This window comes from Jaculus jaculus, chromosome 1 (genome assembly GCF_020740685.1).
Source record: "Jaculus jaculus isolate mJacJac1 chromosome 1, mJacJac1.mat.Y.cur, whole genome shotgun sequence".
Taxonomy (NCBI): Eukaryota; Metazoa; Chordata; class Mammalia; order Rodentia; family Dipodidae; genus Jaculus; species Jaculus jaculus.
In genome coordinates, this window is record NC_059102.1 from 295,004,770 (window position 1) to 295,028,594 (window position 23,825).

Sequence of the window (23,825 nt, forward strand, 5' to 3'; positions counted from 1 at the left end):
TGCATCTCACTTATGTGGGTCCTGGGAAATCAAACCTGGGTCCTTAGGCTTCATAGGCAAGCGCCTTAACTGCTAAGCCATTTCTCCAGCCCCCTCTTTATTAGAAAACTTTATTTTTATTTATTTACTTGAGAGAAAGAAGCAGAGAGAGGGAGAGAGCAAATGGGCATGCCAGGGCCTCCAGCCACTGCAAACAAGCTTCAGATACATGCGCCCCCTTGTGCATCTGGTTTGGTGGGTCCTGAAGAGTCGAGTCAGGATCCTTTAGTTTTGCAGGCAAACACTTTAACGGCTAAGCCATCTCTCCAGCCCTGGGCTTCTTTTTAAATTTTATTTATTTGCAAGGAGAGGGAGTGAGGGAGAGAGGGAGAGAGAAAAAGAGAGAGAGAAAGTGAAGGAGGGCCCTTTAGCCACTGCAAACAAACTTCAGATGTAGGCCTGATTTTGTGCATCTGGCTTCATGTGGGTACTGGGGATTCAAACCTAGGCCGTTAGGCATTTCAGGGAATGCCTTTAACTGCTAAGCCATCTCTCCAGCCCAACCCTCCCCCCACCCTTTTATTTTCAAGGTAGGGTTTTACTGGAGCTCAGGCTGACCTGGAATTCACTATGTAGCTAGCTATGTAGTCTCAGGGCAGCCTTGAATTCACTACGATCTCCTAAATATGCTTCCCAAGTGCTGGGATTAAAGATTTTATTTATAGAGCCCTTATTTTATTTTTTCATTTTTGTTTTTAGAGGTAGGGTCCCACTCTAGCCCAGTTTTATATGGAATTCACAATGTAGTCTCAGGGTGATCCACCAGCCTCTTCTGGCACCCACCTCTGCTGGCCCAGTGCTGGAATTAAAGGTGCTTACCACCATACCTTATTTATTTTACTTTTTTGTTTCTTTTTCGAGGTAAGGTTTCACTCTAACCCAAGCTGACCTGGAATTAACTATGTAATCTCAGGGTGGCCTAGAACTCAGTGATCCTCTTACCTCTGCCTCCTGAGTGCTGGGATTAAAGGCCTGTGCCACCATGTATTTTATATATTTATTTATTTGAGAGAGAAAGAGGCAGATAAAGAGAGAATGGGCATGCCACATCCTCTAGCCACTACAAATGAACTCCAGACACATGCGCGCACGTTCCATACTGTGCATCTGGCTTACGTGAAATAGGAAATAGAATCTACGTCCTTAGGCTTCACGAACAAATGCCTTCACCACTAAGCCCTTGTTTTATTTTTTATTCCTCTTCTTACACATCCTTAGAACCAAGAATATAGGAAAATTTTACCTTCCTTCAGAAAATTAATAGCTATAAAGAAATGAATATTCAGTGATAGACCATATATGTTCATATAAGCCACTGTGGTTCAGTTTCTAGATTTCCAAGAAATGTTTATTATAAAACTATATCTTTTCTAAGATTTATTTTTTGAGGTATTAGAGATCAAATCCAGGGCCTCACTTATGCTAGACAAGAGCTCTACTACAGAGCTATACCCCAGTCCTTAAGACACAAGAAACAGCAATTAAGCAAAGACAGAAAGAATAAACCAGTTACAATTTTTCCTTGCTTCTATCTAAATAAATGGTTTTTTTTTTTTTTTAAGGCAAAGTCTCACTTCATTCAGCCAAGATTGACCTGGAACTCACTCTGTAGCCCAGGCTAGCCTCAAAATCCTCCGACTTCAGCCTCTGGAGTCCTGGGATTACAAGGAGTGTGCCACTTTGTCTGGCACGAAAAATATATATATATTTTTTTACATAAGAATTTTGTGAAATGAATGGCTAAAAGTTTAAGAAAAATGGAACCAGGCATGGTGGCACTCAGCTTTAATCTCAGCCCTTGGGAGGCAGAGGCAAGAGGATCATTGTGAGTTGGAGACCACCCTGAGACTACTTAGTGAATTTCAGGTCAGCCTGAGCTAGAGTGAGACCCTACCTCAAAAAACCAAAAAAAAAAAAAAAAAAAAAAACAAAAACAAAAGGAGGAAGCTGGGTGTGGTGGTTTGATTCAGGTATCCCCCCCTAAACTTAGGTGTTCTAGATGCTGTGTTCCCAGCTGATGGAGATTTGGGAATTAATGCCATCTGGAGGCAGTGCATTTTTGGGGGCAGGCTTATGGATATTATAGCCAGTTTACCCTTGCCAGTGTTTGGCACACTCTCCTGTTACTGTTGTCCACCTCATGTTGGCCAGGAAGTGATGTTCACCCTCTGCTCATGCCATTATTTTCCCTTGCCATCATGGAGTTTTCCCCTTGAGTCTGTTAGCCAAAATAAACCTACCCCCCCGCCCAAGCTGTTCTTGGTCAGTTGATTTCTGCCAGCAATGAGAACCTGACTGCAATACCGGGTAAGGTGGCACATGCCTTTAATGCCAGCACTTAGGAGGATCGCCATGAGTTTGAGGCCATATTAGAGTGAGACCTTATCTCAAAAAATATACTCGGGAGGCAGTGGTAGAATTACCATGAGCTTGAGGCCTGCCTGGAGCAAATAGTGAGTTCCAGGTCAGCCTGGGCTGGAATGAGACCCTACCTCAAAAAAAAAAAAAAAAAGAAAGAAAGAAAGAAAATAGACAAATGCTTGTTGATTGGTATCAAATTCCATTTGCTAGGAGATAGTTCAAGTTCATCTAAAAAGTCCCTGAGAGGAGAATGCACTATTCAGGTGGTGAAGTCTCAAAGGTACACACACAGGTTTGATAGAGGGTCTAGCCACAGGCCTCCAGGTCAGGATCCTTTAACCCAGTAACAGGAAGGAAGTCCAGACTCTTCAGTTTAGCTTCTGCATTGTCAGTGAACTCTCTGGTGGCTTTCTGCAGTGGAAGCCGGGGTGGGCCCATTGGAATCCCAGAGACCAGTGTCATGATGGCTTTGGTCTGAGCTACTCCAAAACCTGGACAGGAAAAATAAATGAGAAAACATACCTGGCATTGTCTCTTTCCCACAAATATTCCCACAACAGAAGTCAGATGCCAACAGTCAGCTAAGATACGTGAATAGGAAAGAACATGAGTAGGCTGAACCAGACATGGTACCACAAAACTATATAATCCCAGCACTAGGAAGATAGAGGCAGGAGGATCAGGAGTTTGAGGCCTGCTTGGACTAAATGAAACCCTCCCTCTAAAAAGTGAAAAAAAAAAAAAAAAAAAGAGAAGATTCTCTTAGCTAATTATTAAGAATAAGATTGTAGCCTGGTGTGGTGGCCCAAATCTTTAAGCCCAACACTTAGAAGGCAGAGGTAGGAAGATTGCCATGAGTTTGAGACCAGCCTGGGACTATATAGTAAATTCCAGGTTGGCCTGGGCTAGAGCAAGACCCTACCTCAAAACAAACAAACAAACAACAAAAAACCAAGGGGCTGGAGTGATGGCTTAGCAGTTAAGCACTTGCCTGTGAAGCCTAAGGACCCCAGTTCAAGGCTTGATTCCCCAGGACCCTTAGCCAGATGCACAAGGTGAGGCGTGTATCTGGAGTTTATTTGCAGTGGCTGGAGGCTCTGGTGCGCCCATTCTCTATCTATCTACCTCTTTCTCTGCCTGTCACTCTCAAATAAATAAAAATAAACCAAACCAAACCAAAAAAAGATTCAGGTTTTACAAAGCTTGCCTCATCACTGGTGATAGCAAGATGATATCTTATACACCAACTTGTTAAGCAGGAATTTTCTCTGTAGCTCAGATTGGCCTTGATCTCACAGTGATCTTCATACCTCAGCCTCTTGAATGCTGGGATAAAAGGTGTGAGCCATCTTCCCTAGCTCACTCTGTAAAAATTATAATATTTTTGTTATGTATTTATTTTGAGGTAGGGTTTCATTCTAGCCCAGGCTGACCTGGAATTCATTCTGTTGTCTCAGGGTGGCCTCGAACTCACTTCTGTCCTCCTGCCTCTGTCTCCCAAATGCTGAGATTAAAGGCATGCTCCACCATGCTGTGCTGTTTTTATTATTATTTTTTGCAGTGCTACAGATCAAACACAGGGACTCATGATCATGCTTGTTATCCTGACACTCTCCATTGAGCAGCAGCCTCAACTTTCATCCTGGCTTTTTTTTTGTTTGTTTGTTTTGTTTTGTATTTTGAGGTAGGATTACACTCTAGCTCAGGCTGAGCTGGAATTCACTATGCAGTCTCAGGGTGGCCTCAAACTCATTGTGATCCTTCTACCTCTGCCTCCCATGTGCTGGGATGAAAGGTGTGTACCACCATGCTTGGCTACTTTTTTTTTTTTTGGCTTGCCTCAATCCTCAGTGTAGAAATGCAAATGAGCTCAACACTGTGTTGGAGCCTGGCATGGTGGTACATGCCTTTCATCCCAGCACTTGGGAGGCAAAGGTAGGAGGATCACTGTGAGTTTAAGGCCAGCTTGGGACTACTTTGAAAATCAAAAACCAAACAAAACAAGAAAAACTAAATTAAATTAAAAAAAAATTGTGGTGGTCTTGTAGAAGTAATGACAGCCTCCGTGAGGTCATGAAGTAATGACCTCTTTGGGTGAGGAAGATAGGGTCTCGAATTACTCCTCCCATCCTCTGGCTCTGTAGTCTTTCCCCCCTCTCTTCTACAATGTTCCTTGAGCCTTGAGGGTGCGATAAAGATATCTCATTTACCACTAAGCAGTGAGCCAGCACAAGTTCTCAGCACTTGGATGAGTTTTGAGTCTCCCAGTAGTCACCCTCACCTGCAAAAGGAAGCCTCTCTGAACTGAGTTCAACAGAGAAGCTATGAAACCAATGAAGAAAAAAAGAGATTACGCCAGGGAGCTGGGTGTGGTGGCACATGCTTTTAGTCCCAGTGCTGGGAGGCTGAGGTAGGAGGACTGCTGTGAGTTCCAGGCCGGCCTCGTGCACCTGAGTGAAGACTACGTCAGTTTGGACTAGATTGAGACCCTGCCTTAAAAAAAATAATAAATAAAATAAAGAAAGAGATTAAACAGGGCGTGGTGGCGCATGCATTTAGTACTCCAGAGGCAGAGGTAGGAGGATCACTGTGAGTTCCAGGCCACCCTGAGACTACATAGTGAATTCCAGGTTAGTCTGGGCTAGAGAAAGCAAAACACCTACCATGAAAAAAAAAAAAAAAAAGGAAGCTTCTCTGACTAGAGGTGAAAACAGCACTAATCATATTGATTTTTTTAAGGTCTCTCCTGTGCAACCCAGTGGCCTTAAACTTGAAATCTTGCCTCATAATATTGAGTGCTGGGATTGCAGGCATTTACTACCATACTTGGCTCAGCATCTATTTCCCCCCCCCCCCCCAATGTTGGGTCTCTCTAGCTCAGGCTGATACTGAACTCATTCTGTAGTCCCGAGCTGGCCCCGAACCCACAGCAACACTCCTACCTCTCTACCTCCTGAGTGCTGGGATTACAGGACCATGCCATCATGCTCAGCTTCTTCCTATCTATCTGTCTGTCTGTCCATCCATCCATCCATCCATCCATCCATCCATCCATCCATCCACACACACACATATATATGCATGCATGTATGTATGTGTATATATCTATATATATATATGCATATATATGCACATGCAGGGAACTTACCTAATTTGATCACAAAATTGATAAATCTCTGGATACAAAACTAGAAAAGAACACAGAAATCCATGATCAATATTGTGCAATTGTGAAAACAACTTATATAGTTCAGAAGTCAAATGGCAGAAATTCTAAAGAGTCTAGCCACCTTAGTTTTCTGCAGGACTATCAGAGTAGAAAAAAGCCAGTGAGGTCAGGAAAATCCACTCAGGATAAATGGGTGGGGGGGTTCAGGGAGTAAGGTCATGAACTCAATGGGCCATGGGGACAAACTCCAGTGAGAAGTGCAGAAGAAAGTAAACTTAGCAGCTAGTACAGTGGTGTTCTTTTCTTTCTGTTTATTATTGCTATTGGCTTTTTAAGGTAGGGTCTCACTTTAGCCCAGGCTGACCTGGAATTCTCTATATAGTCTCAGGGTGGCTTTGAACTCCAGTGACCCACCTACTTCTGCCTCCCAAGTGCTGGGACTAAAGGACACCCATTTCATCATCAATGTCATTATTACTGTTTTGTTTTTTCAAGGTATTATCTTGCTTTAGCTCTGGCTGACATGGAATTGACTATGTAGTTTCAGGACAGTGCTCCTCCTACCTCTGCCTCCTGAGTATGGGGATTAAAGGCATGTGACATCAGGCCCAGCTTCTGCCTATATTTATTTTAAGTATTTTTTTTTACTTATTTATTTGACAGAGAGAGGCAGAGAGAGAGAGAGAATAGGTGTGCCAGGGCCTCCAGCCACTGCAAATGAACTCCCAATGTGTGCACCCCCTTGTGTAGCTGGCTAACGTGGGTCTTTCTTGGGAAATTGAGCCTGAGTCCTTTGGCTTTGCAGGCAAATGCCTTAACCACAAAGCCATCCCTAGTCCCTGTATATACATATACATACAGACATATATATACATATATATATATATATATAAAACATACATATATACATAATACATATATATATATATATATATATATATATATATATATATATATATATATATATATAGAAAGAGAGAGAGAGAGAGAGAACCTTAATATATCAACATATTATAATTTGACTGTGTTCCCATCCTGTTATCCCCAGCCTTCCCTTTTTTTTTTTTTTTTTTTTTTTTTTTGAGGTAGGGTCTCACTCTAGCCCAGGCTGACCTGAGATTCACTATGGAGTCTCAGGGTGGCCTCGAACTCACGGTGATCCTCCTACCTCTGCCTCCCGAGTGCTGGGATTAAAGGCGTGTGCCACCACGCCCGGCTTGCCTTCCCTCTTTTTGAGACAGAGTCTCACTGTAGCCCAGGCTGATCTGTAAAAAACCAGCTTTACACGTCCTCATATTCTTTCCTCCAGTGGATAGATGGGCATGGATAGGGACCCACATGCCCATAATTCCAGCACTTGGGAAGCTGAGGCAGTGTGTTTGTCAAAAGTTCCAGGCCAGCTTTGGCTACAGTGCCTGCAAAACAAAAACAAAACCTCCAAAAAGCAACCAACACAAAAGTAAGAAGGTGGCATGCAGTCATTTTCACAGACGTTCACGACCATTATTTTAGTCAGGAGATAGAGTGAAAATAAGATGCTTCATAGAAGGAACAGAGAGGAATTATGCCATATGGGGCCTGGCTTGATTAGATATGTAGGAAGCATGGACAATGGTTTCCTTTTAAGCCATTTAAACCAAAGAGGCCGTGGTGGGATTCCAGGGAAGGAGGATGTGGCAGGAATGCTGAAAACAAAGGATCCTCCCCTCAGGGAAGAAGAGACTGATTTATGTGGGGAAGAATAGGCTTACTTGGTGGTTGAGGGCTGAAGAGAAGTCCTTCTGCGCAAAAGCTTCCAACATCTGGTTTGTCTTTTTTCCCAGGTAGTTATAGGTACTAGTGAGACAACAGCAGATATTGCAGGTTCAACAACTCACTGGGCAAAGCCCATTTAGTCCTTTATACTCCCTGGTGTTTACAAAGGACAAGCTGAGGGGATGGAGGCATAGCTAAGTGGTAAAGTACTTGCCAGGATGCACAAGGCCTTTGGGCTCAATCCCCAGCTCTGCCAAAAAAAAAAAAAAAAAAAAAAAAAAAAAAGACCCCAAAGAAACAAAAAATTACAAAACAAAACAAAAATGTTCCAAGCCAGCCTGAGATACATAATGCTATCCGGACCCAGTCCCAAAACAGTCACACACACTTGGGAGGTGGAGACAGGAAGGTCAGGAGTTCAAGGCCAGTCTCAGCTACATAGCTTGAGTTCACCTGGGCTACAGAAGACGCAGTCTCAAAAAAAAAAAAAAAAAAACCTTCCAGGGCTGGAGAGATGGCTTAATGGTTAAGGTACTTGCCTGTGAAGCCTAAGAACCCAGGTTTGATTTTCCAGGTGTCACATAAGCCATATGCACAAGGTGGCACATGTGTCTGGAGTTCATTTTCCTTGGCTAAAGGCCCTGGTATGCCCATTCTCTCTATCTATCCCCAGTCCCTCCTTCTCTCTGTCTCAAATAAAAATAAAAAGCTGGGTAGCTGTGGTACACGCCTTTAATCCAAGCACTTGGGAGGCAGAGGGAGGAGGACACTGAATTCAAGGCCACCCTGAGGCTACATAGTGACTTCCTTTCTGCAAGACTTGAAATTTGTAGCCACGAGGGGCTGAAGATATGGCTTAGTGGTCAAAGCTCTTGCCTGCAAAGCCAAAGGACCTAGGTTCAACTCCCAGTGCCCACATAAGGCCAGATGCACAAGGTGGCACATGCCTCTGGAGTTTACTTCCAGTGGCTGGAGGCCCTGGTGCGCCCATTCTCTCTCTCTGCTTCTTTTTCTCTCTCAAATAAATAAAATATTAAAAAATATTGCCGGGTGTGGTGGCACACGCCTTTAATCTCAGCACTCGGGAGGCAGAGGTAGGAGGATTGCCATGAGTTCGAGGACACCCTGAGACTCCATAGTTAATTCCAGGTCAGCCTGGGCCAGAGTGAGACCCTACCTCGAAAACCAAAAAAAAAAAAAAAGTAGTCACTGGGAAAGATGAGTCATTTTTACCTGCCCACGGCTCCAGTTGCTCCCATTATCAGACCACTCAACAGTTGCTGATGAGAAACAGACAAAGAAGAGTCAGTTTTTATAGCAAGAGGAGAAATGTGCCTGGCATGGTGTTGCACGCCTTTAATTCCAGCACTTGGAAGGCAGAGGTTTGAATTGCCATGAGTTCGAGGCCACCCTGAGAGTACATAGGGAATTCCAGGTCATCCTTAGCTACAGTGAGGCCCTACCTCGAAAAACTAAAAGAAAAAGAGAGAAGAGAGAGAGAAAGAAGAGAAGAGAAGAGAAGAGAAGAGAAGAGAAGAGAAGAGAAGAGAAGAGAAAAGGAGAGAGGAGAAATGCTACAATAGAATCAGCTGCATAAAATGCTTTGAAGGGACTGACTTGTTTTTGTTGAGAATAGGCCAGGGGCAACTTACCTCATCCACCCCAAAGAGCAAAGCAAAGCGCCGCTGGTGATTCTGATCAACGCACTGGCCAAAGTCCAAGAGATCTGTGTCACTGAATTTCAGTCCTTGAAAGGTGGGGATCTTATCTTGAATCCCATCCAACAACTCCTCAGCACGAACTGCTCAGAACAATGAATGCCTCACTGAGCCACCCAGCAGCAGCCAATATCATTTCTAGCAGGTATGTGGCACATGACTATAATCCTAGTACTGAGAAAGGGGGGCAGTGGAAAGAATGTAGGCGCCCTCTGTAAGATGGGGAGGAGTGCTGTGAGATGGGGTTTTCTGGATATGACCTCTATAGCAGCTGTGGTTACCAGCACAAGTCCTGTACAAGACTGGGCCTGCCAACAGTCTGTCTTAGGTGTGAGAGAGGGGTTCACGAGACTTCATCTGGGAACTACTGACAGGTAATGGTTGCCTGGGGAGGGAAAGTCATTTGTCTCAATGGCATAGCATGTTCATGCTCTGGTAAATATACCATATACTCATGTAAGCAACCTTAACTAAATTCAGTGGGGGCGGGAGTGGGGGGGGGAGAGAAAGAAAGCCAGGCGTGGTGGCACACACCTTTAACCCCAGTGCTTGGGAGGCAGAGGTAGGGGGATGAGTTCGAGGCCACCCTGAGAATACAGAGTGAATTCCAGGTCAGCCTGGGCTAGAGTGAGGCCCTACCTCAAAAAAAACATAAAAACATTAAAAAAAAAAAAAAAAGAAAAAGAAAAAGAAAAAGAAATGAGGACTGGAGAGATAGCTCACAGTGAAAGTGTTTGCCTGCAAAGCCAAAGGACCCAGATAATACTCTAACCAGGCCTAGTGGATACTCTGAAATAGTTTCTACGACCCTGAGTCTCCTCCCTATCTATGCAGCTGCACCCTGCTTGTACCTTATCTGGTTAGTGTAGCCATAGACACAAACTCCTCTGAACAAACAGCTTTTTTTTCTTTTTCTTTTATTTTTTTTTAAAATTATTTATTTATTTATTTGAGAGCGACAGACACAGAGAGAAAGACAGATAGAGGGAGAGAGAGAGAATGGGCGCGCCAGGGCTTCCAGCCTCTGCAAACGAACTCCAGACGCGTGCGCCCCCTTGTGCATCTGGCTAACGTGGGACCTGGGGAACCGAGCCTGGAACTGGGGTCCTTAGGCTTCACAGGCAAGCGCTTAACCGCTAAGCCATCTCTCCAGCCCAGCTTTTTTTTTCTTTTTTAACCTCTGCCTCCCAAGTGCTGGTATTAGAGGCATGTGCCACCATGCCCAGCTACATTTGTACTTTTTTTTATTGTTGTTGTTGTTGAGGTAGGGTCTCACTTTATCCCAGCCTGACCTGGAATTCACTATGATGTCTCAGGGTGGCCTCAAACTCACAGTGATCTTCCTACCTCTGCCTCTGGAGTACTGGGATTAAAGGCATGTGCCACCACATATGGCTCCCTACTTAACTATCACTGATTTATTACTAAGGACTTTTCTGTTTATGCCCCCAAATCATGCAAACTTAGGAACTGGTAACCCACCCAAAAGTATAACAAATTCAAGATGTCAAATTGCCTGCTGTATTGTCTATAAAACCCCTGAGCTGGGCTGGAGAGATTGCTCAGCAGTTAAGGCACCAGCCTGCAAAGCCCAACAACCTACGTTTGATTCTCCAGTATCCAGGTAAAGCCAGATGCATAGTGGCGTGTGCATCTAGAGTTCATTTACAGGGGCTGGGTCCCTGGCATGCCTGTTCATATTCTCTATTCTTCCTCCATTCTGCTCTCTCTCTGCTTGTAAATAAAGACAAACAGGGCTGGGGAGATGGCTTAGCAGTTAAGTCATTTGCCTGCAAAACCAAAGGACCCAGGTTCAATTCCTCAGGACCCACATAAGCCAGATACACAAGGTAGCACATGTGTCAAGTGTTTATTTGCAATGGCTGAAGCTGGTGCACCCTTTCTTTCTGCCTCTCTCTCTCAAATAAATAACATAAATTAAAATTATTAAAAAGAAATATATATATATATTTTTAATTTGGTTTTTCAAGGCAGGGTTTCACTCTAGCTCAGGCTGACCTGGAATTCACCATGTAGTCTCAGGGTGGCCTCAAACTCATGGTGATCCACCTACCACTGCCTTCCAAGTGCTGGAATCAAAGATGTGCACCACCACACCTTGCTTATTTATTTATTTGAGAGAGAGAGTGAAAGAGAGAGAGAGAGAGAGAGAGAGAGAGAGAGAGAGACAGACAGACACAATGGGCATGCCCGGTCTTCCAACCACTGCAAACGAACTCCAAATGTATGTGCCATCCTATGCATCTGGCTTATGTGGGATCTGGGAAATAAAATCTGGGTTTTTAGGCTTTGCAGGCAAGTGCCTTAACCACTCTCTCTCTCTCTCTCTCTCTCTCTCTTTTTTGGTAAGTGTTCTTAATGTCTTTAAAATTAAATGCTTTAAAATTTATCTTGAGGCTGGGAAGATGGTTTTGCTTACAAATTTCTAAGATCCATGTAAGCTGGAAGCAAAAAGTGGCTCAAATGTTTGTTGTTCATCTGCAATGTCAAGAGGCCTTGGTGCCCCTATACATACAAAAGTGCAAGTAAATAAAAAAAAAAAAAATTCAGGGCTGGATAGATGTCTTAGTGGTTAAGGTGCTTGCCTGTAAAGCCAAAGAACCCAAGTTCAATTCCCCAGGACCCATGTAAGCTAGTTGCATAAGGTGGCACATGCATCTGGAGTTTGTTTGCGGAGGTTGGAAACCCTAGTGTGCCCATTCTCTCTCCCTCTGCTATTTTCTCTCTGTCAAATAAATAAATAGAATTAAAGAAAATCAAACCAGGTGTGGTGGCACATGCCTTTAATCCCAGCACTAGGGAGGAAAAGGCAGGAGAATTGCCGTGAGATTGAGGCCACCCTGACTACATAGTGAATTCCAGGTCAGCCTGGGCTAGAGTGAGACCCTACCTCAACAACTGCCATCTGAAAAGATTTTTTTTTGCTACTCTCAGTTTTGGTTAAAGAACCTTCTCTTTTCAGATGGCAGTGACCTTGGGATGATTTAGGAGGCACCATGGTGCTAAGAAAAAGTGACAGAGGAGTGCTCAGCACTGAAATATCTCAATCATACCTTCCATAGCTCAGGGTCCATTGCTGCAGAGGTGGCAGAAAGAATGTAAGAGCCAAAGGAAGGGCAGGACTCCCTACAACGTGCTTCCTCCCAGGCACAAAATGGCCTGGATATCCATGACCTCACAGTGCCTCACACTACCTACACCAGACCATCATAATAGGAGAAAAGATGATGACACCAAAATAAAAGAGAGACTGATTGAGAGGGGGAGGGGATATGATGGAGTGGAGCTTCAAAGGGGGAAGTGAGGGGAAGGACGGAATTACCATGGGATATTGTTTATAATTATGGAAGTTGTCAATAAAAAAAATTATATATAAAAAAGGAAAGCCTGGCATGGTGGCACATGCCTTTAATCCCAGCACTTGGGAGGCTAGAGGTAGGAGGAGCATCATGAGCCATAAGTTCGAGGCCACCCTGAGAACACAGAGTGAATTCCAGATCAGCCTGGGATACAGTGAAATCCTACATTGACAAACCAAAAAAAAAAGGAAAAAAAATTCATGGGGGTGGACTAGGGAATTATCATGGTCTATTGTCTACACTTACGGAAGCTGTCAATGGGGCTTTCTTAGTGAAATAGGATAAAATGTGACAGTGGGAAGAATAGCAAAAGAAGCAACCATAGCCCAGTGTGGTGGCGCACACCTTTAATCCCAGCACTTGGGAGGCAGAGGTAGGAGGATCGCAGAGAGTTTGAGGCCACCCTGAGACTATATAGTGAATTCCAGGTCAGCCTGAGCTAGAGTGAGACCCCACCTCGAAAAACAAAACACAAAAAACAAAAAACACAAAAAAAAACAACAAAGAAGCAATAACTGGTGTGGTTATACACCTTCAATCCCATCTGTTAAACAAAAAGAAGCAATACTTACTCTTAACCCCTGTCAAGGAAGGAATGTGATAGTAATAAAATGGCAATGCAGGTGCAGCAGCAGCCACTTCCCTTAGGAAACTAATCAGGGCATCTGAAAGAACAGGAAGAAAAGTCACATGTGATCAAGTATAAAACAGTGTGGTGTTGGATGTGGTGGTACACACCTTTAATCCCAGCACTCAGGAGGATGAGGTAGGGGGATTGCTGTGAGTTTGAGGCCAGTCTACTACATAGTGAATTCCAGGTCAGCCTGGGCTAGAGCAAGACCCTACCTTAAAAAAACAAAATGAACAGGGCTGGAGAGATGGCTTAGCAGTTAAGTGCTTGCCTGTGAAGCCTAAGGACCCAGGTTCGAGGCTTGATTCCTCAGGATCTACGTTAGCCAGATGCACAAGGGGACGCATGTGTCTGGAGCTCATTTTCAGTGGCTGGAGGCCTTGGCGCGCCCACTTTCTCTCCCTATCTGCCTCTTTCTCTGTCACTTTCAAATAAATAAATAAAACAAAAAAAATTTAAAAAAATCAAAATGAATAAATAAAAACAATAAAATAAGTTATCAGGCAGGTGTGGTGGCACACACTTTTAATACCAGCATTTGGAAGGTAAATGTAGGATTATTCTTGAGAATTTAAGGCCAGCCTGCAACTACAGAGTGAGATCTGGGTCATCTTGGGCTAGAGTGAGACCCTACCTCCAAAAAACAAACAGCTGGGTGTGGTGGTGCCCATCTTTAATCCCAGAACTTGGGAGGCAGAGGTAGAAAGATTGACATGAATTGGAGACTACTTTGAGACTACATAGTGAATTATAGGTCAGCCTGGGCTAGAGCAAGACTCTATCTTGAAAAACAAAAACAACAAAAATCAAACAAACAAACAACAACAAAAAAAAAAAACAGAAGAAAGAAAAAGAAAAGGGGGCTGGAGAGATAGTTTAATGGTTAAGGCACTTGGTTGCAAAGCCTGATGGCCTGGGTTCAATTGTCCAGTACCCACATAAGCCAGATGCACAATGTGATGCATGCGTCTGAACTTTGTTTCCAGTGGCTAGAGGCTCATCTCTCTCTATCTCTGACTGCAAATAAATAAAATTTTAGCCGGGCATGGTGGCCCATTCCTTTAATTCCAGCACTCAGAAGGCTGAGGTAGGTGGATTTTGTTTCTTTGTTGTTTTTTCTAGGTAGGGTCTTCTCTAGACCAGGCAGACCTGGAATTCAGTCTGTAGTCTGCCTCCAGAGTGCTGGGATTAAAGACATGGGTCACTATACCCAGTTTAATTAAAAAAAAAAATCAACTATATATGATCATATATGTAATTGTTAAAATACAGTCTGTGGTCTGCCTCCAGAGTGCTGGGATTAAAGACATGGGTCACTATACCCAGTTTAATTAAAAAAAAATCAAGTATATATGATCATATATGTAATTGTTAAAATATAGTCTATAGTCTGCCTCCAGAGTGCTGGATTAAAGGCATGTGCCACTACGCCCGGCTTTTTTTTTTTTTTTTTGAGGTAGTGTCTCATTCTAGTACAGACAGACTGGAATTCAAACTTTAGCGCCAGGTTGGCCTGGAACCCACAGCCAACCTCCTACCTCGGGTTCCCGGGCGCGCTGGAACTAAGGGCGGCCGCAGCACGAGGCTTGCTTGCCTATTGTGAGCCAACCAGACAGGCAGAGCCCACCGTGAGCTACTTTCGCTGTGGGCGCCCCCTGATGGAGGGTCGGAGAAGTCTATGCACTTTCCCTGCGTATGTTCAGCATGTGGCAAACATTTCCCACAAAATTGTTACATATAATTCACTATTTTCCTCTCTTCCTCCTTTAGAAACACTGCTCATAGGGTTGAGAGGGGCACAGTGGATGAAATGCTTGCCATGGTAGCATGACTTGAGATCTGCGAAACTACATAATAAATAGCCAGACCCAGCAGCATGTGTCTGAATCCCAGCATGGGTGGGGTGAGAGACAGAAGGATCCTTAGATCTTTTCTTTTCTTTTCTTTTTTTTGGCTTTTTGAAGTAGGGTCTCGTTCATATATATATGAGGTAAGTCTCACTTTAGCTGATGCTAACCTGGAATTCACTATGGAGTCTCAGGCTGGCCTCAAACTCACAATGATTGATTGTCCTTCCTTAGCCTCCTGAATGCTGGGATTAAAGGTGTATGTCACCACACCCAGGTTTAATACCCATATATTAACGCTACTCTCACTTTTGGTTAGAGAAGCTTCTCTTTTCAGATGGCAGTGACCTCTGGGATGACTCAAAAGGCACCATAGTGCTGAGAAGAAGTGACAGAGGAGTGCTCAGCACTGAAACATCTCTATCACACCTTCCAAGGCTCAGGGTCCATTGTGGAAGAGGTGGCGGAAAGAATGTAAGGGCCAAAGGAAGGGTAGGACTGCTTACAATGCAATCTTCCAGACACAAAAAGGCCTGGATATCCATGACCTTGCAGTGTCTGGGACTACCTACAGAAGACCCTTATAATAGGAGGAAAAGATGATGACATCAAAATAAAAGAGACTGGGCTGGAGAGAAGAGTAGCTGGAGGTGCTGGCATGCCCATTCTGTCTTTTCTCTTTACCTCTCCCTCTGCTTACAAATAAATAAAAATAAAAAGTTAAGCAGGTCGTAGTGGTGCATGCCTTTGATCCCAGCACTAGGGAGACAAGGGTTGGAGGATCACCATGAGTTTGAGGCCAGCCTAAGAGTACATAGTGAATTCATTGGTTATCCTGGACTAAAGTGAGACCTACCTTGAAACACCAAAAATAAATAATAAGCAAACAATAAATGAATAAATAAATAAATAAAATTTTAAAAAAAAGTTTAAAAAACAAGGGCTGAAGAGATGGCTTAGTGGTTAAGGCAATTGCCTGCAAAGCCAAAGGATTCAGGGTTGATTGCCCAGGACCCACGTAAGCCAGATGCACAAGGTAGTGCATGCGTCTGGAGTTTGTTTGCAGTGGCTGGAGGCCCTGTGTGCCCATTCTTTCTATCTGCCTCTGTGGTAGTTTGAATATATGGCTCTCAGTATATACAGTGTTTTATTAGCTTGTAGTTTGGATCCTGCAGCCACCTGGCTGGAGGCGTGTGTCACTGGGTGGATCCTAGGTCCAGCCCTAAGGTGTGGTGGTGGGTTTGAGATTCCAATCTAAAGATATGCAAAGTGTGCTGTGTGGTGTGGCTTTTGGTTTTTGCATTTTGGCTTGTGCTTCAACCCCCCGCCCCCCCTTGGACCTGTCAAGGCAGGCCATTATGGAACTCCCTGTGGCTCTGTAAGCTTCAGTAAATATCCCTTCTTCCATAACTCTGCCTGGTCTGGAAGTTCATCTCAGCAAACCTGAAGCTGTCTGCTACAGCTTCTTTCTTTTTTTCAAATAAGTAAGTAAATAAAATTTAAAAATACATATAGAAAGTTAAAAAAAAAAAAAAGAACTGAAGCGCTTTAACGTAATCTTTGTTGTAGATCTAGGAGGAGCAAGACCCCTCTCCAATGACAGGCCTCTGGAGAACGGTATGGACTGAATGTGTTATTCTGAATGGGAACAAGCAGCAGCAGACGCCGCAAGGCCCTGGGCCCTTCGACCATCACTGACTTACCTTTATTCCAGGGCTTGAGAAAAAAGGGCGCGATAACAGCTATGCCATCGGCTCCTATTTCTGCTGCATGCTGGGCCTTTACAAGAAGACAGACCATAGCAAAGAATGTGATTTACTATAGTCACCTACAAATCTGCCAAGTCACCCACCCACTAGAGGATGGAAAAATTAGGACATTTAATAATAATGTCATTGCCAAGGAAACTCTGAGTTGCACAGTAGAGATACCTGGTGGACATAAGCTCCCTTGCACTTTGTGGAGTACTATTTGCAGTTGAACAATTTTATCCATGCATGTAGTATGTTTATTTTGCATAACAATGCTCCCTTCCTGGCTGTGTGTCCTTGTGTCAGCCACCTGACCTTTCTGATGCTCAGTGAACTCCTCCACACATGGGAATAATAAGATAACGCATTATAGAAACTTTTTGAGACAGGGTCTCATGTAGCCCAGGCTGACTTCAGACTCACTATGTTGCCATGTGTGACCCTGAACTCCTGATTATCCTGCCTCTACCTTTCAAGTGCCGGGGATTACAGATATATGTCACCATGCCTGGCTAAAAAAAATGTTTTTTTTTTTTTTATTTAAAAAAAAATTTTTTTATTTGAGAGCGACAGACACAGAGAGAAGGACAGATAGAGGGAGAGAGAGGAATGGGCGCGCCAGGGCTTCCAGCCTCTGCAAACGAACTCCAGACGCGTGCGCCCCCTTGTGCATCTGGCTAAGGTGGGACCTGGGGAACCGAGCCTCGAACCGGGGTCCTTAGGCTTCACAGGCAAGCGTTTAACCGCTAAGCCATCTCTCCAGCCCAAAAAATGTATTTTGATCCTATTCACTGCCATTACCCTCTTTCGTCCCCTTCCTTCTCTTGTGAGTCCTTCTAACCCTTCTCAACTAGGCTCCCTTCTAATTTTACTCTTTTTGTGTGTGTGTGACCCCATGCACTTAATTATGGCTATTTACATGAGCAGCAGTGAGGGATCATTACTGGAGCATGGCTGCACACTGGAAAAAAAAAGTCTTAGCCGGGTGTGATGATGCACGCCTTTAATCCAGGCACTCGGGAGGCAGAGGTAGGAGGATCGCTGTGAATTTGAGGTCACCCTGAGACTACAGAGTGAATTCCAGGTCGGCCTGAGCTAGAGCGAGACCCTACCTAGGGAAAAAAAAAAAAAGTCTTCTTCTCACCTCAGGATTTTTAAAAAAAATATATTTATTTTCAAGAATCTCTTTATTGCAGAATCATGTACCCCGTGTGCATCTGGTTTTCACGTGGGTACTGGGGAATCAAATCCAGGCCATCAGACTTTATAAGCAAGTTCTTCACTAAGTCATCTCCCCAGGCCCCCAACATTATTTTTTTTTTTTCCTTTTTCTACCCGAGGTAGGGTCTCACTTTAGTCAAGTCTGCCCTGGCACTCACTCTGTAGTCTCAGGCCTGCCTCAAACTCACAGTGAGCCTCCTACCTTTGTCCCCAAACTTTTTTTTTTTTTTTTTTTTTTTTTGGTTTTTCAAGGTAGGGTCTCACTCTAGCTCAGGCTGACCTAGAATTCACTATGGAGTCTCAGGGTGGCCATGAACTCATGGCTATTCTCCTATCTCTGCCTTTTGAGTGCTGGGATTAAAGGCGTATGCCACCATGCCCAGCCCCAAACAATTTTTTAATAACAGGGTCTTGCTGTCTAGACCAGGCTGGCCTTGAACTAATAATCTTTTGCTTTTACTTTCTGAGTATAAGGATTACAAGCATGTGCCATTACACCTGAATATTTCTTCAGATTTTTGCCAGTACAAAAATAAAATGAAAGAAAACTTTGCTAAGGAGACATGAGCAGCTCATTTTTGATACATTAAAATTCCTAACAGAAATTTACTGATCTGGTTTTTCTGCCCTTATGCCTACATGATATTATCTTTCTCATCTAATGGTGCAACAGTCATATTTTAAATTTATATTACAGATTGAGAATGGTTAAGAAGAAAAAATATATATATCACAAAAGACACATTGCACCATTCTTTGATGACTTCTCAAATTCTCTTAGATAAAAAATAGACATTTTCTTTCATTGGCCTTGCATAGCTTTTTTTTTTTGAGGTAGGGTTTCACTCTAGCTCAGGCTGACCTAGGATTAACTGTGCAGTCTCAGACTGGCCTCCAACTCAAGGCGATCCTTCTACCTCTGCCTCCTGAGTGCTGGAATTAAGGGCGTGCATTACCTTGCCTGGCTCTCTGCAAAACATTTTTAATCCAGCTCAAGTACAGTATCCAAACTTACCTGTTTGTTTGTTGATTTGCTTGTGATAGGGTTTTATGTAGCCTAGGCTGGCTGCAAACTTGCTGTACATCTGAGGCTGGATTTGAACTCCTCCTGATCCCCTGCTTCTCTACCTCCAAGTGCTGGGACAATAGACATGTGCCACCAAGTCTGGTCTAAACCTACTATGTTGTAAAAGTGTTGTGCATGGTGACTGTCCTCCAACTAGAGGGTCAGCTTCTGAGGTCAGGGGACAGATCTTGTTCACCCCTGTGTTCAAATCAATCACAGGGCTGGGCCTAGACTAGGAACTTTGTAGATACACTCTCATTGTTTCAGACTATGGCTCACTGTCAAAAGTGAAAAATGGAGGCTGGAGAGATGGCTTAGTGATTAAGGAACTTGCCTGCAAAGCCTAAGAGCCTGGGTTCAAGTCCCCAGTACTCACGTAAAGGCAGATGCACAAGGTGGCACATACATCTGGAGTTTGCAGTGGTTAGAGGCCTTGGTAGGCCCATTCTCTCTATCTGCCTCTTTCTCAAATAAATAAATAAATAAATAAATTCCTTATAGCGTGCTTGTTGAAAGAACTTTAATAGAAAGAACCAATCAACTTTAAGAAGAATAAATCCAATTTCTGATCTCAGACTTATTAAGTCTAGTAATATATTTTCCCTTTGTTTTTCTATGAGAATTTAAATGCAATTTCTCAAATATATATTAGAAATTATACTTATAAATCCAAATAATAGGACAATCATACAAAACCAAAGGTGGTGGTATATTCCTTTCATCCCAGCACTCTGGAGGCAGAGGTAGGAGGATCTCTTTGAGTTCGAGGCCACCCTGATACTACATAGTGAATTCCAGGTCAGCCTGAGCTAGAGCCAGGTGGAGACCCTACCTGGAAAAAAAAAAGGGGGGGGGGCTGGAGGGATGGCTTTGCAGTTAAGGCACACACCTGCAAAGCCAAAGGACCCAGGTTCAAGGTTCAATTCCCCAGGACCCTAGTAAGCCAGATGCACAAATTGGCATATGCTTCTGGAGTTCATTTGCAATGGCTGCAGGCCCTGACGTGCCCATTCTCTCTCAAATAAAATACAAATATAAAAAGGTCTTCTGATAACTGATTTTTACCCCCTACATATTTTATTTATTTGCAAGGTGATTGAGAGAGTGAGCGAGAGAGAGAAATGAATGGGATTATCAAGGTCTCTTGCTACTGCAAGCATGCTTTAGAGTGGGTATTGGGGATTTGAACCTGGGCCAGCAGGTTTTATAAACAAACACCTTTAACTGTTAAGCCATCTTCTTAGCCCTGTATTATTATTATTTTTTTCTTTTTGATTTTTCGAGGTAGGGTCTCACTCTAGCCCTGGCTGACCTGGAATTCACTATATAGTCTCAGGGCGGCCTTGAACTCATAGCGATCCTCTTACCTCTGCCTCCTGAGTGCTGGGATTAAAAGCGTGTGTCACCATGCCTGACCTGCCCTGGCTCTTTTTTATTTATTTGAAAGAGAGTGAGAGAGAACGAGAAAGGAGAGAATGGGTGTGCCAGGGCCAATTAACTCTGACCTTAAAACCACTGCCATCTGCTCTTCTGCCAGCAACTTTAACTTCATCTTTCCTTGTCTTTTTGTTTTGTTTTGTTTTGACTTTACTGTATTCTGTAAGTTTGAGAGTTAAACACACAGCCACAGGAGCTTTGCAGTACTGAGCAGTTTTACAGCTCTACGTGACCTGGGTGGCAGAGGTACTGTGGTGCACGCCTTTAATTCCAGCACACACAAAAGGCAGAGGTAGGAGGATTGAGTTCTAGAGCAGCCTGGGCTAGAGTGAGATCCTACCTCGAAAAACCAAAATAAATAAATAAATAAATAAATCTTTGTGCTGGGTGTGGTGGCACACACCTTTCATCCTGGCACTTGGGAGGCAGAGGTAGGAGGATTACCGTGAGTTCAAGGCCACCCTGAGATGAGACTACATAGTGAATTCCCGGTCAGCCTATGCTAGAGTGTGAGCCTACCTCAAAAAAAAAAAAAAAAAAATTAAAAATAAATAAACAAATTGATTAAATCTTTGTGTAGAAGCCTGTATGACACAAGTATGTGTTTGCTTGTATGAATGTTCCTGTGGGTTCAGGTGTACATGTGCTACCAAGAGTGGATAGAGACAGGGGACAGCCTTGGGGGTTGGTTGGTCCTCACCATCCACCTTGTTTGTTCATTGCTAGCTGGCCCATGTTTCCGGGGATTCTCTTGTCTCTACCTCCCATTTTACTATTTCATAGTAGGTTCGGGATTGTGGGTGTGTCCAGCTTTACTAGATTCTGGGGCTCTGAGTTCAGGTTCTCCCACTTCTGCAGCAAGTGCTTTGCCCACGGAGCCAGCTCCCCAGCCTGTTCTGAAACGCAGGCTGCCCCGTGATCTCAGTTCTGACTTGGCCTGAGCGCTCGGAGTCCGGGCACCACCATGCTCAGCGCCACGCCTGCCTTTTCTCCGCCTAACCTGCTAACTGTTCACCCTAAAGCAATGCCGTGATTGAACTCTCTTTCTCAGCCGAAGAAGATATCTAGAGAAACATTTCCACAACTGTGCTGAATGTTTTTAATTTCTTTTTTTTTTTTAGGTTTTTCAAGGTAGGGTCTCACTCTATCCCAGGCTGCCCTAGAACTCAATCCTCCTACCTCTGCCTTTTGTGTGTGCTGGAATTAAAGGCGTGCACCACCACACCAGGCTCTGAATGTTTTTTTTTTTTTTTTTTTTTTTGTGGGGACAGGGTTTCACTCTAGCCCAGACTAACTTGAAGCACACGCTGCAGTCCTGGCTGGGCCTGGAACGCACAGCGATCCTCCTACCCCAGCCTCTGGTGTGTTGGAATCACACGCATGAGTCACGCCACCTGGCTTTACAACTTAGCTTCCAGCACCAACAAACAACTCTAAGTGACACTTTCTTCCCATTCTTCAGGGAAGCAATTCACAGTTACCTTTCCTCAAGCCTCTGCCACATTTCCTATCCCCCTTCTGTCCATCAAATGGCCTTGCCTTCCACTTTGCAGACAAAACTGAAGCTGGCTCAAGCTCTGCAGCCTTAGCCACATCCACGCCCACCCTGGCTCTTCCTTGGAGGAAGGTCTGTGTCTCCTGTCTCAGGCATCACCTTGGGCTGCCCCCTTTCTATGGCTCCATGCGTACTTAGAGGTCTCACACTTGGCTCCTCAGCACAGAATCCACCACACACAAACTACAATACTGATCCGAATTTCAGGACAGACCCGGAGGTCCCTCTGGAGGTCCCTCCCAGATGGAGCCACATACACACCAGCTCCTGTGACTCTTTCAGGCTCAGTGCTCCCACATGAATCACCACCTGGTCCAACCTGCAGAAGAGAAGGCAGGCAGGCGCTGAGGATCACAACATTTGCAGGAACACAGAAGGGCGGAACCACCCTGGCTCATGCTGCTTTCGTAGTTAGCCATGCCTTTGAGACTACCACATTCTACCATGACCTGCTGCAAATTAATGTCATCAGAAGAGCGCGTGTTGCCAGGCATGGTGGCATGCTTGCAATCCCAGCACTTGGAAGGCTGAGGCAGGAGAACTGCCATGAGTTTGATACCAGCTTGGGCTACATTAAAAAAAACAAACAAACAAACAGCCGGGTGTGGTGGTGCACACCTTTAATCCCAGCACTTGGGAGGCAGAGGTAGAAGGATCACCTTGAGTTTGAGGCTACCCTGAGACTACATAGTGAATTCCAGGTCAGCCTGGGCTAGAGTGAGACCCTACCTCAAAAAACAAAACAAAACAAAACAAACAAAGAAACAAACAAAACCAGCCAAAACTAAATAGTGAGGAAAAAAAAAAAATCTACCCAACACATTGTTCTGGTCTCATGTGCTTGCTTCCCAGACACCAAAGATAAAGAAATTTTCATTCATGGACTACTCACCTCCCCTGGCCTCCCCTTATACTTAACTATGTCTGGGGATTTTCTCAGGTATTTCTACCTAACCTCCAACCCTTTTGGCCTCCATCTGAGGCAGACACCAATCACTCCTTTGTTGGTTTACAGATCATTCATCTTTAGGGGATTGGCCCTGTAGATACATGGGAAGTAGTTTTTTTTTTTTTTTTTTTTTTTTTTTTTTTTTTTTTTTTTTTTTTTTAAGTAGGAAAGTTCTTTAATCCTAGCACTTGGGAGGCAGAGGTAGGAGGATTGCTGTGAGTTCAAGGCCACCCGAGACTCCATAGTGAATTCCAGATCAGCCTGGGCTATGGTGAGACCCTACCTCGAAAAACCAAAAAAATAAAAAAAAATAAAGTAAGAAAGTTTATTTATTTATTTGTAAACACAGAGAGAAAGACAAGAGAGGGAGAGTGAGAAAATGGGCACCCAGGGTCCTTTGCTATTTCAAGAGAATTCCAGATGCATGTGCCACCTGGTGCATCTGGCATTACATGGGTACTGGCAGTTGAGCCTGGGCTATCAGGCACTGCAAGCAAGCGCCCTAACTACTGAACCTTCTTTCCAGAAATGCCTCCCCTTCTTTTTGAGGCAGGGTCTCACCGTAGCCAAGCTGATCTGGAACTCACTCTGTAGCCCCAGGTAGGCCTCAGACTCACTCTTGGTGATCCTCCTACCTCAACTTCCCAAGTGCTAGGATTAAATGTGTGCGCCACTAGGCCTAATTGAGAAGTGGCTTCTGCCTGGGAACAAGTGTGCCCTTTCACACAGAAGGGAAGGAAGCTCCTCATGAACTCTTGGAGGCTGGGGCCTCTGTTCCTCAACCAACTGGAAGATGGGGAGGCAATGGGAGGAGCCCCACTCCACACAGCATTCTCTCAGAATAGCCACTCACTTGTTCCTGCCTTGTGTCACCCACTCCTCTGCGACCTGGCGACGTTCAGAGACGCTCAGGGACAGGCCTTCTCCTGTAGTGCCATTCACTGTT

The 23,825-nt window shown here is 44.2% G+C and overlaps 1 protein-coding gene across 2 annotated transcripts in view; it reads right to left on the reverse strand.

Moving 5' to 3' along the window:
* Positions 1-2,579: 2,579 nt before the first annotated feature.
* The window catches only part of Npl (N-acetylneuraminate pyruvate lyase), a 32,648-nt gene continuing 11,402 nt past the window's right edge, over positions 2,580-23,825 (reverse strand). For both annotated transcript variants that reach the window (XM_045133185.1, XM_045133186.1), the window contains exons 4-12: positions 23,733-23,820; positions 22,192-22,249; positions 16,604-16,679; positions 12,995-13,087; positions 8,977-9,125; positions 8,558-8,604; positions 7,321-7,405; positions 5,549-5,588; positions 2,580-2,891 (exon numbers count right to left, since the gene is read on the reverse strand). In XM_045133185.1, coding sequence (XP_044989120.1) covers positions 2,707-2,891; positions 5,549-5,588; positions 7,321-7,405; positions 8,558-8,604; positions 8,977-9,125; positions 12,995-13,087; positions 16,604-16,679; positions 22,192-22,249; positions 23,733-23,820 — 821 coding nt within the window. In that variant the 3' untranslated portion in view covers positions 2,580-2,706. The remainder of the gene's footprint in view (positions 2,892-5,548; positions 5,589-7,320; positions 7,406-8,557; positions 8,605-8,976; positions 9,126-12,994; positions 13,088-16,603; positions 16,680-22,191; positions 22,250-23,732; positions 23,821-23,825) is intronic.